General features: G+C 34.0%; 1 protein-coding gene across 1 annotated transcript in view; it reads left to right on the top strand.

Annotated features, from left to right (window-relative positions):
- The window catches only part of NEDD1 (NEDD1 gamma-tubulin ring complex targeting factor), a 46,015-nt gene that overhangs the window by 12,973 nt on the left and 19,673 nt on the right, over positions 1 to 13,369 (top strand). Inside the window, exon 6 of the mRNA XM_068561310.1 lies at positions 12,076 to 12,305. Coding sequence (XP_068417411.1) covers positions 12,076 to 12,305 — 230 coding nt within the window. The remainder of the gene's footprint in view (positions 1 to 12,075; positions 12,306 to 13,369) is intronic.

A 13,369-nucleotide genomic window follows, 5' to 3' on the forward strand; every position in this document is an offset into this window, starting at 1 on the left:
CTTTGGTAGCTGTTCTTTAATGGTAGTATGCAAAAGCTAATTCATACTAGATGATGGTGCTTACATGAGTTCGGTTATGCCACTGAATAGTCACATGCTCCTAGAACTTAACTATGTATAAAAAATACAGATAATTGTTAATAGATTAAGCCAAAGGAATGGATATTAATTATGACATTACAATTATAGAAGTGTTGCATAGCTTAAGCTATGTCAGCTACAAGACAGATACTTATGTTCATAAATACTCTGTTTGGTGGACATGGAATAATTGTATTGGGTTGGCAAAAAGTTCGTTTGGTTAATGAATCCATTGTTCAATAAAGTTCTTGGTGAAAATGAAAAATGTCTTTTATTTTTACTTAAAACCGAACGAACTTTTTGGCTAACCCAATATTTAGGCACAGGGTAAATTGAGTTTTCTTTTTTGTTTGTTTCAAGTATGTGATAGTTAAAGTATCAAAGCATATTTATGTATTTCAGGTTAATACGAGTATTTAGGGAAAATTTTTATAAAGGAAAATTAGTCAATTATTGAATTTTTTTCTTTATAAAAAATTAGTCTATAAAATTCTTAAAAGAATAAATTCAGTTTCTCAAGAAATCTAATTCTTGGCTAACTTTCCATGAAATTCTCCACAGGAATTTCCAATGAGGTGAAACTTCTTTTAATCTTTTTATTGTAATCACTTTGGCCATAAGTATTATTAGATAAAATATGGGAGCTCTTCAATTTTGAAAGCGTTAAAATCATTATTTGAATAGTATTCAGTGTTTAAGGAAAATTTAATGGATATTAAAAATGTACAGAAAAAAGTCTTTTCTCAGATTTCATATGTATTGAGGTAATAAAAGAGATGTACATATAAATGATATTATGGAAGATTGATGAAAAACAATCTTATGGTGATCCAGGACAGAGAAGACTGTCTGATTGGGAATAAAATAGAGAAAATTGAAGGAGGGAGGATTTCAGCTGGGTCTAAGGCTTATAACTGATTTTGTTTTACTAGTATATAAACTGACCTCTGACAGTTGTTTGATTCTAGCTTGTATTAGGGTTAGCTCTTTACATGTCCACATTATAGTTGGAACCGTGTCTTGTTTCTTTGTACTCAGCCATTGTCTAACTTTGTGCCTTATATGGAAAAGATCCTCAATAAATATATGAGTAGATGAATACATTTAAAGATAACAAAGATTTTAATAGGCTAATAAAGAACTTTGGGAGAGGGATATTTTATATGGAGGAAATCATATGAACAAAAACAAGGAGAAAGGAAAGCATATGGGTTTTATATAGGGCTAATGTGAGAAAAAGATTAGAAAGGTAAGCAGGAACACAGTGTTGATGTGGGACTTTGAATGCCAGACCAAAGTTTGGCTTTTATTTTGGAAGGCATTTAGGGAACTCAGAATTTTTTGATTAGTTGAATATTAGAATCATAGAAACCTTGAACTGAGAAAAGCCTTTAGAGGTAATCTCACTTTCTGCATTTTATGGATGAGGATAAGTGATTTGCCACAGAGAATGTATTAATATTGTCATAAAAATAGGAAATAATATTTTGTTTTTGTAATTTTTTTGGTTATTTGTATTACGATAATGGAAACATAAAACCTAAGCCCACAGAAGTTGGAACTATTGGAAAAAAATCGTATCTAGTGTTCAGATGCCTTGCTTTTTAAAGAAATAGAGTAATCTTCTCCTTCTCCTTCCTCTTTTTTCTTTTTCCTCTTTTTCTTCTTCCTCTTCCTCTTCTTTCTTCTTCTTCTCTTTCTTCTTCCTCTTCCTCCTCCTCTCTTCTTTGGTATATTAGAAGCATGCTAAATTTAGATTTATAAATTCTGGGTTGACTTTTCAGTAACATAAATATTAGGTCAGATAGTACCATGTATATTCTTAGATTTCAGTTTTTTTTTGTATTTTGCTAGAGAGTTTTCTTATTAAAACAAAAGATGAAGGAATAGTCCTGAAAACATTAGGTTTGGTTATTGCTCTTGGCCTTATTGTGTGTAAAATCTTAAAGTTTTAAAAATTGAGATAACTTACATATAATAAAGTACATATATCTTAAATACACAGCTTGATGAATTTTTATACATACATACACCTGTGTAACTACATACTACCAGAATCAAGATACAGAATCTTAATCCTTTCCAGTCACTACCTCATATTTCTTAAAAGAATTGTATGTGTCTGGTTTCTCTTAGTCTTCATTATGTTTGCTTTGTTGCATGGAATAATAGTAGTTCATACTGTTTTACTACTGTGTAGTAATCCATTATATGGATGTGCCACAATTTATTTATCCATTCTACTGTTGATGGACACATGAACTGTTTCCAGTTTGTAGCTATTGTGAGAAAGCTACTATGAATATTCTTATATAAGTCTTCTTATGGATATATGTTTTCATTTCTCTTGAGTAAATACTCAGGAGTGAAATTGCTGGGTCTTAGGGTAGCCATCAATTTTTACTTTATTAAAAATTGCCATAAAGGTTTTAAAGTGCTTGTGCCATTGTGTACTTCTCCCAGCAATGTATGTGAGATCCAGCTGCTCCACGTTTTTGCTCATACCAAATATTGTCTATCTTATTAACTTTAACCACTTTGATGGTTGTGTAGTTGTCTCATTGTGGTTTTAATTTGCATTTTTCTATGTTGAATGAGTTGGCATACTTTTATATACTGTCTTTTGTGAGGTCACTGTTCAAGTCTGTTTCTCCTTTTTGTTTGGGGTTATTTCTGTTTTTCTGATTGATTTATAGTTTATTCTGTATTCCAGATGGAGTCATCTTTTGGATATACACGTTGCATATATCTTCCTTTAGCCTACGGCTTGCCTTTCCACTCTCTTAATGCCTTTAAAAAAAAATGAACAGAAGTTCTTAAATTTATGTCTATTATGCTCCATTTCAAATTAATTTTTGTATATGGTGTGAGATGGGGTTCATCTTTCCATACAGGTATATAATTATGCCAACATTATTTATTACAAAGACCATCCGATTGCCACTGGGGTGACTGTAGGTGGTGAGAGGGTTCGGAGAGCATTCAGGCAGAGGTTGTCACCTTGTAGAATTCTTACCACCATTTATTGTGTTTCAAGTATAGTGATCATTGCTTTATATTACATTTTCTCATTTATTCTTTGCTACTCACTTGTGAGGTATAGGTTATTCTCATTTTACAAGTGAGAAAACTGAGATTCCAGGACTTTCTGATCACAGGATTCTTAATTGACTGATCTGAAGGTCGACCCTTGAAGAGTGGTAGCATTGTTTCCTTTTGAATCTCTTTCTAGCTCAGGGGCAGCTGAATGTATAAGGATTTGAGGATCCAAACTTCTGGAAACTTTGCAGTATTCTCTTGTCACTTTGTGCAGGAGTTCAACATTTATTCTTATCTCTTCTTCACATGAAAAAAATTTTTTTTAAATTCTAGGTGACAGGTTGCTGTATTGTTGATTTTCAAAGGATTTTTTTCTTTGATTACTTTGCATGGCAAAACTGAATATATCTTCTAGTTTAGGAAAACAGTAATGCTCAAAGCTTATCTCTTGTGCAAGGTCAGATGAACCAGAACCTAGATTTTCATGTTCTTGCAGCCTCTTGCTTGGGCAGTTGGCATCTCTATAATCTTTTTTGGTATAGCTTTATGTTGTAAATCCCACATTTATTTGGAGAGGTAGCTGTGTGAACCTGGGCAAGTGACTTAACTCTCAAGCCTCCTTTTCCTTAACTGTCAAGTGAGAATGAAAATATACTTTCAACAGGGTTTTGTTTGTTTTTGGATTTTTTTGTTTTTTGTTTTTGGTCTAGATGAGATGCTAACATAGTTCCTAACATGTGGAGATTAGGGAGCTTTAGTGTGAACTTTTAATGAATAATCATATTAATTTACTAAAATAGCTTTTGTGATTTACTTCTGCAAACTGGTTTGAACATCTTTAGGTTTAATGCCTTCCCTCCAAACCCCTGCTAATTAACCAGTTGTAGCTTGACCTCAGTAATCATATTTTGTGTTTTAGAGCAACTTAGAATAAGGAGAGCATTAAAGAAGGTGAAGAAATCGAACTGGCGTGTGTTGGCTTTTTCCCTTTTCCTGGAACAAATGTTTATATATTTTTCGTGTACTATATTATTTCATTTTTCTCTACAACATTAAAGCAGAGTGCATGGATTAGGAAACACCCGTTGGCCTCTGTGTATGTAAGTATGCAGTCTCAGTTTTCTTAGTGAAGAAAGTCACAGTTACGATTTTGTATACTTATGTTTCCATTTTACAGGCAGCATAATTGAAATCTGTGGAGGTTTTTTTTTTAATTAAGATTCCTCACAATTCATTTACAATTTCAAGTATATTAAATATTCACTTTTTAAATTTAAACAATGCTCATAAAAATTTCAAGTCTGTCTAAAAATTGACATAATTCAATTCCAATACACTGTCACCCAGCCCATTTTCTACGCTGACAGTTTTACTATAGGGTTTGGGTTTTTGAGAAAAATAGTAGGTAGGGCACATATAATGATTAAATTAAAATTTTCTATTTTTGTTTCCGTGAACAATCAAGAATTTGTAATCTTTAAAAATCATCAAATTGATTTCTTAGCAAAAGTGACAAAACCATGGAGTCTCACTGAATCTGCATTATACTGAATTTCATATTGGAAATGAGATTGCCTGAATATATTGAGAATCTTACTTTGAAGTGTCTGAGCTGAATTGAAGCTATTAGTTTTTTGTGGATCGCAGTGTCTGTCTGCAGGGGAGAAAGAGCCTTACTGCTTCTGCAGAGCTGCCAGGGCTGACAGACTCCTTAGAATATAATTGCAAGTCGCTGTTTGGCAAGTTCAGCAGCTTAGGCTCACAAATAGGTTAACCTGTGTTGCCTTTCTCAGACTGCAGCCTTTTTGAAAGCAGTTAAAAAGTGGATCTATTTTATTGATTCCTTAGATTTAAAAGTGATTTTTTAAATGCAATGTCTGTGAGATTTTAAATATAACATTTTTCAGTGTATGTTAAATAAGTCCATTTTCTTCAGTTAAATTTTTGACATTTTAGGTATAGCTTTTGTAAGTATTAATAAGACTTATGAGTACGGAGATCTGGTAAACAATTATTAATTACATTTTTAAAATAATTATTTTATCAAGAATGAATTTAATTCCAGTTTGGTTAACTTGGTTGACTGGTTTTGTTTATACCTGAACTTTGGCACTCAAAAAGTTTGACTGACGACAAAGCTTTATATCTAGAATAGTGGTTTCCTTTATGTTATATGGGAATGTTGGTATACAGTTGTATACTATGGTTCTTGATTCTCTTTATGTATTTCTTTAGTATTTGTATACTTTTCTAGCCTTTATATTATGTTTTTGAGCAGTTTTATGATTGACATGTTGGCATAAAATAAACTTGTATATTTTTATATATTCTTAAAGTATAATTTTTCCTTTTGTTCTTCTCTTCTAAATTTTCTTTAATAGGAAGTGATTTGAAGAATGTTTTCTTGCAGTTTCTCTGTATAGCTCTGTCTTCCTTCCATAAAGTTATAATCATTCTGTTGGTCCAATCTTGTCTTCTGCTTTTTCTTATTAGTGTTCTGTCCCAGGTATTCTCATATTGCTAGTCTTCATAACTATAATTTTTAATGGCTACATAATATTCCATTGTTCAAATGCCACAGCTTATTTAAACATTTCTGTATTTTAGGTATTTTCCAAATTTTTATAATCACGAGTAACATATGTTAATATTGTTTCCATGAGTGTATGTTTTCTGCTTTTGGCTTTTTCCTTGAGATTACAAACTCTCTTTCAACATAACTCAGTAGTAGCAGGCTCACATTTTCTCTCCTTGAGGAGTTCAAGTGTGTTACTCTATCATTTTTGGTCTCAAATGTCTGATGATAATTTAAGTATTTTTTTCTTATAAGTCACTTGTTCTTTCTCCCTGTATGTCCAAAAGATTTTTTTTTCCTTTAAAATTCAGTAATTTTACTAGACTATGTCTTGGTGTTGGTCATTCTGTATTGCTATTCATAGGTACATGGTATGCTCAATTAACATGTAGTTTCAAATCTTTTCTTCTTTCAGGAAGTTTTCTTGAACTATAGTTTTTAGTATTTGATATTTTCTTTATCTTTGTTTTTTCCTTGTTGGATCTTCTTATCTTCAGTGATTTACTACTGTCTCTCAAATCATTTTTAACTTTTTCCTTATTTTTGATTTTTAAAAAGTCTTTCCTTTTTGACCTATCTTTACGGTATTATTTGTTGTATTTATTCATTCTGTATTCCTTTTACCTTTAATGAAGGCTACATAATGTAGCCTTCATTTTTAAAAGGATTAAAATTTCTAATTGTTTTCCAAGTTCTGACATCTCATTTCTGAGTTTTCTAATTCTGATTTATGTTGTTTTTGAAGGTCTTGTATCATTTTATTGTCTTTCTGGTCATCTGTTGAGAATGTCTTTCTTCTTGTTCTCTTTGTTCTCATAATAACTTTGTATGATAACTCAGATAACTTTGATTTATCTGTGAAGTCAGTTTCCCTGAACTCCTAGACAGAGATGGAGTTTAGAGGGTATCTTTTCTAACTTTTCTGAGGTTGCTTGGCTTTGTGCTACTCCTGTACTTATATGTGAATTTTCACTTTCTTTCAACTATATTGACTCCATCCCATTCAGTTTGTTTCCACTCTTAGTAGTGTCTTCTCAGTATGGTGCCCTGACCTGGGAAGGAGATGCCTTGGCTGGACAGTTTTGGGAGTTCATTGGAGCTAAACTGCTCTAGCCCTTCAGACCTTTCTGCAAACCTCCTGCACAGAACCACTAATGCATTGGATATTCCTGGTCTGGCTGATGTTATCAATTGGCCACCATGCTTTCCTGTGAATACCTTTTGGCTATTTGGGGCTTTTCCTGTTCTCAGATCTGTCTCAGTCCCTGTAATTTCCTTCTGCTTCCTCTTGCACAGATACTAATACTATGAAGGACTATGGCTGTTAAATGTTTGACTTACTAATGTGTATTTCGGGGCTCATGGGGATACCTGATGGTCTAGTTTTGTTGTAAATGTTTTCATGGGGTTTTAGTTTTGCTATTTGGTTTGCTATCTATCTGTAAAGCACACACACACACATACGCACACACTCACATACTTCTACTCACTGTCTGTGCTGGGATTCCCCAAGACCAGGTTTGATGTTTCACTAGGAGGACTCACAGGACTCAACATGTGGTCATACACATGGCTATGATTTATTACAGTGAAAGGATACAAAGCAAAATCAGCAAAGGGAAAAAGGTGCATTGGGTGAAATCCCAAGGAAGCCAAGTATAAGCTTCCAAGAGTGTTCTCTCAGTGGAGAGGATGTACTTAATTTCCCCAGCATCAAATTGTGACAACATGTATGGCACATTGTCTACAGGGAAGCTTGTTAGAGACTCATTGGCCAGGGACTTTATTGGAGGTTGGTTACCTAGGCACCCTCTACCTAGCATGTACCGAAATTCCAAACTCTAATAAGGAAAGCAGGTGTTCAGCCATGGTTCAGCCATAAACCATATCTTTTGCACAAACAGTTTAGGCACAGTGAGCCACTCTTATCAGTCGGTGAGCCACTCTCTTCAGCTAGGGTGGTGGGAACCCTCCAAAAATCCAAGTTCCAAGACTCCAGCCAAGGGCCAATCTTGAAAGCAGGACTTTGCAAAGATAAGCAGTCTCAGGCCTGCTTGTGCACACATACACACACAAATGGGGGGATTCAGGGAGATTAAAAAACTCTGCCACCATCATAACCTCTATCTTCTCAGAGTCCTCCAGTTACAGGGACTTTAAGCAAGGCAGATTTACGTTCAGATTTCCAGTTTTGAAGAGGTTATTGCTGCAGTAGTGTGAAGGATGGATAGCAAGCCATTGAGAATGGAAATGGGCAGTAGCTCAGGTGACAGATGATTGGTGCTTGAAATAAGACACTGGGAATGAAGAAGAGGGAGGAATGGAGTTGAACGGATACAGTATATTTATGAGTGTGTATATGTATGTATGTTTGTATATGTACATGCATATATATATATAGTCATATATGTATCAGAGACTATAAAGCTATAAGAACGTGAATGTACATTCCTATCTCTGTGAAGGGGAGATTTTTCTAAGTGTAGGAACAACGTCATAAGTCATGGGACAAGTTTGATGTATTTAAGTACATAAAAATCTAAAATCTGACAAAAAGCAAGACAATAAAAATCAACAAAGTTGAAAAGAAAATGGGGAAAATATTTATGTCTATGAGAGCATTAATGTCCTTATTATATTAAGATCAATTGCAAATTAGTATTTTAAAAATCTTAATAGCCCAATAGAAAATAAGCAAAGTCGATTAATGGGCAGTTCACAAAAGAAGGAAGATAAATGGTCACTTAGCATTTTTCAACCGAGCACCTTTAAAGCGTGAACAACAATAAAATACAAATTCTTTTATAAAGTAGCAATTTTAAAAAATAATAGTAGTCAGGGTACTTGGAAATTGGAAATAACCTGTGTCCATCATTAGATTATTTAGACAAATTGATATACTCATGCATTCATATATTATCCAGCTATTAAAATCATGTAGTAGAAGATATTAATAACACAGCTAACTTTATAATAATAAAGTATGGTCCCAAGTTTGCTGTTGGTACTTTACTCAAACGCAAACATACATATACACAGAAAAATACTTAGAGGATATCTTCCAAATTATTAACCAGTTTTTCTCTAGGTGGTAGGATTATGGATGGTTTTTTTTTTTTTCCTTTTTGTGATTTTAAAAAAAAAACATTTCCAAATATTTATAGCAGGGGTCAGCAAATTATGACCTATAAGCTGGCTGTTATTTTTCCTAGAAGTATCTTGAATAGGGAACAAGATAGGGACTTAATAAATGCTGTTGATACTAAAATGAGTTAATACTTATTTTAAATATAATTTAGATTAATATTTCATTTATCCAGGATCATTAGATATTCTCTTGATATTCTAAATAGATGATGATTTAATAGATGTAGAAAGTTCAGAAATGAAGGTCTGTTATCAAAGAGGTAGAGGTGAGTTATTGACAGAAACCAGTGTGGCTACTTAAGGGTCTTTTAAAAACTTATATGTAAAAGATGCTCAAATGTATGGTACATGAATGAATGTGTGAGTCATGAACCTGTGAGAATAGTAGCAACGCCTACTATGTACCTGGCTTTTTGCAGAATTGCTATTTAATCCTTAAAGTAACCTTGACAGGCAAACAAAAGTGTTTTCTTTGTTGTACACGAGAACACTGAGGCTTGGAGAGTGTAAGAAGTTTTTTACCCAAGTCATACAGAGTTTGGCTCTACTTGAACGCAGGTTTATCTGAGAGGAAGATTTATGGTTATCTTTAGTCTTGTTTTTCTTTTCTAAATGAGTTGCCATATAGGTCCACAGAATTTGAGGCAATATATGGAATTTAGGTTTTGACTTAAGAAATTCATTTTTAATTATTTATTTAGTTTTACAGTGGTCCCTCCTTATCTGTGGGCGGTGCGTTCCAAGACCCCCAGTGGATGCCTGAAACTGCAGTTAGTACCGAACCCTGTGTATACTATGTGCTTTTCTACACATGCATACCTATAATAAAATTTAATTTATAAATTAGGCACAGTAAGAGATTAACAACAATAATGAAATAGAACAATTATAACAATATACTGTAATAAAAGTTTAGTGAATGTGGTCTCTCTTTCTCTCTCAAAATGTCTTACTCTACAAATTTAACGCCATTTCCATCCTAACTAAGCATTTATCACACACTGTGGCTGTAACTCACAGTTTGAGGTGCACAGCAAAGCTAGCACTAATTTCTTTATCCTTCTTCATAATTTCATGGATAGAAGATTCATTCTTACCATAGTTTTTTTTCTTTCCTTATTATGATTAAGTTGAGAACTTTTACCTTTTCACTTAATGGCAGCACTTCACCCAGCTTCTCTTTGGCATATCTGAATTGCCAATATCATTAGTGTTGCACTTTGGAGCCATTATTAAGTAAAATAAGGGTTACTTGAACACAAGCACTGCAATACCTTGACAGTTGATTTGAGAGCTGAGATGCCTACTAAGTGACTAATGGGCAGGATACCCTGGACAAAGGGATGATTCACATCCTGGCGGGCTGGAGTGAGATTTCATCATGCTACTTAGTGCTCAATTTAATATTTTTGAATTGTTTATTGCTGGAATTTTTCATTTAATATTTTTGGACTGTGGTTGACCACGGTACGCACCTGAAACCATGGAAAGTGAAGTTGTGGACAAGGTAGGGACTACTGTATATAAAACGGTAAGCTCCTTGTTCCCTGCTGTATTCAAGCAGATTCCGGATGGCCCATATTTTAAGGATGTTTTAGCAAATTACTACTGTGCCTAAGAGGTTGAACTTTATGAACTTTGAGAATCTAGAAGGTCTATGATTTTATGGTGGTGTTTTGTTTTTAATGTTCTGCTTGTACATTTTATCCAAATTTAGATTATGTGAAGGACTATAACTATATGAACTCTTAAAATGCTACAGAAATCTTTTACGAATTCATATTTTGCTTATGTTTAGGTAGGTTGATATGTGACTCTGCAGACATGATAATTCACTAAGGCTCTCTATATCTTTTATATAGTCAAGGTCCATGTAGTGTATTTTTTCTTGAGTGTAGACCAGAGGAAAGATTTGTCTATTCAAATGGATATGTTTTTCCTCAACAAAAATGGAAAGTATAAACCAAAATTTTGTTTGTACTTTAGCCATATGAAAATGAAAAGCCAAATTTAATGGTTGGCCGTAGTAATATCTTACCTTAGGTGTCAGGTTACAAATACTCTTGTTTCCTTAGACAGAATTTGTGTTATGTTATTCCTAAATATTTTTTCGTTGTTGAGGGCTAATACTTAATATTTTGAAACATCTTAGAAGTAGAATATGAGTTTTTTAATATATAAAAGCTAGTGGTTTTAAATCTTTTTGGAGTGTGATAGATTAGATAGAACAAACAAAAAGCCCTCAGATTTGACTTTTTGTTCTGTGGCAGTTTTATCTGGGACCTATATGTGTAGTTGATACCTGCCATCTAGAACGTGATTCATTGCTTGACTCCGGACTATAAACTGTTTGAAGGTGTCTTATAGCTAGTTTCCCACTCTTGTGGATTCTACTTAATATTCATTTCTATACTTATATTGCTATTTCTGTGTGGGGGAAAAAAATAGCTTAAATGTAAAATACTTAATTCTCAGCACAATAAATGATAATATCAGTCAAGTTTGAAAGCAACATTTTAGTAAAAGTAGATAAAATTCATCCAATTTTAATCTAAGACCTGTTTACTCAAACTGGATCTTTGTATATTCTTATCCAGCAGAAACTAGAAAGAATGTCTCCACTGCCTCTAGAGATGAGTGTTTTAGAGAAAGGCTCGCGTTGCCCTCAGGCCAAAGCTTTTGAAAGAATGGGTTTATAGTCCATCCCCAGTCTAGAGTGTTGCCAGTTCCCCCTTTGTATTTTAGTTAATTTTTTATTGTGCTTCAAGTGTTGAATTGCCAGCACATCAAACAAACATATCCAGATATCAAAAATACATATTGAAAACAAATGCAAAATATTATTGCTTATTCTCTACCAGTGTTCCCTTATACTTATTCATGATTTGACTGTGACTGGGCCTTTTATTTAAGTGGAATGTTCTAATCCTGATGAATTAATGTCGTTTACCTCAATATATTGTATTTTTCTTCTGAAAAAGAGGTGACTGAGGTAACTCTACTCCAACATAATAAAATCATGACAAATATTCAATTACTAGATTTAAGATGTCTTAGGGTCATCTTATAGCCCACTAAATGATTTTATGGTTGTCATGATTGAAACGTATTATGCTATAAACCAGAGACGTTCTAAATCCCTTGTGAATAATGTGGTTGGCCATATTTATACTTTATATAAAATGTTCTTATGTATGCTTACAATTCCGTAAAACTTATTTTTATTTTCATAGTCTGTTCGGCACTTGAAGTATTCCTTGTTTAAGAAATCGCTACTGGGCAGTGTTTCGGATAATGGAATAGTAACTCTCTGGGACGTGAATAGTCAGAGCCCGTACCACAACTTTGACGGTACACATAAAGCTCCAGGTTCAGGCATCTGTTTTTCTCCTGTCAATGAATTGCTATTTGTAACCATAGGCTTGGATAAAAGAATCATTCTCTATGACACTTCAAGTAAGAAGTAAGTATAACATGCTTATTTCTTAATTTAGTAACAAATAATTCTTTCATTAGCAGCCATATTTGTGATTTGTATAGACCTCTGATTAATGTTAGAAGATGTAAAGTTTGTGTATTTGTTATCTAATAAGGTAGAATTTTCTTTTTTTTTCCCATGCAGAAAAAACTAGATGAGACGTGGGTGTTCTTTAGAGCAGCGGCCCCCAACCTTCTTGGCACCAGGGGCCGGTTTCGTGGACGGGGTGGGGTGGGGTGGGGTGGGAGGTTGGGAGGATGGCTCAGGCCGTAGTGCGAGCGCAGAGCAGCAGATGAAGCTTTGCTCGCTCGCCCTCAGGCCGCTCACCTCCTGCTGTGTGCAGCCCGGGGATTGGGGACCCCTGCTTTAGAGTACTTCTGGATGATGAATGTTGAGGGGTAGCATGTTAATGATTTCACATCTTTATTTTAGCTTGCATGCATATTACTCTTTTTCAGAATACAACTAAATTTGTATATTTTTAAAACAATACGATTAATTTGCTTTAAAATGAATTCATTATCTAGAGCAGGGTTTCTAAACTGTTGACGTTTTGGGCTGGATAGTTCTTGGTTGTGGGAGCTGTCCTGAGCATTGTAGGATATTCAGCAGCATCCCTGGCCTCTACTTACTCGATGTCAGTGGTACTCCCCAAATTAAAGGTAGTCAAATTACCCCCAGTTGAGAACCACTGATATAGAGCTAAAGGGTACATAATTCTCTAAGTATCCAGGTCTGTTATGCCTTCTTGTTCTTCTTACAGTTATAAGTGTACTTGGTTAACTTAAAAAACAAAAAAAACTGCGAGACTGCAAGAGGTGTATTCAAGACACCTAACAATATCTAATGATCATGTGAAAGGAAGTGGCGTTATTATAATATTACTGCTAGGGAAGGACCTACTGTGAGCCCCTTTTTAAAGTTTACTGTTACTTATTTTACTCTTCTCTTTTTTTTTTTTTTATTCTTTTCTTTTTGAACTAATTTACTGAGAACCCTAACAGTTAAACCATTCCTCTCGTATACCCGACACTCCAGCAAGGAGTTCA

This window comes from Eschrichtius robustus, chromosome 13 (genome assembly GCF_028021215.1).
Source record: "Eschrichtius robustus isolate mEscRob2 chromosome 13, mEscRob2.pri, whole genome shotgun sequence".
NCBI lineage: Eukaryota > Metazoa > Chordata > Mammalia > Artiodactyla > Eschrichtiidae > Eschrichtius > Eschrichtius robustus.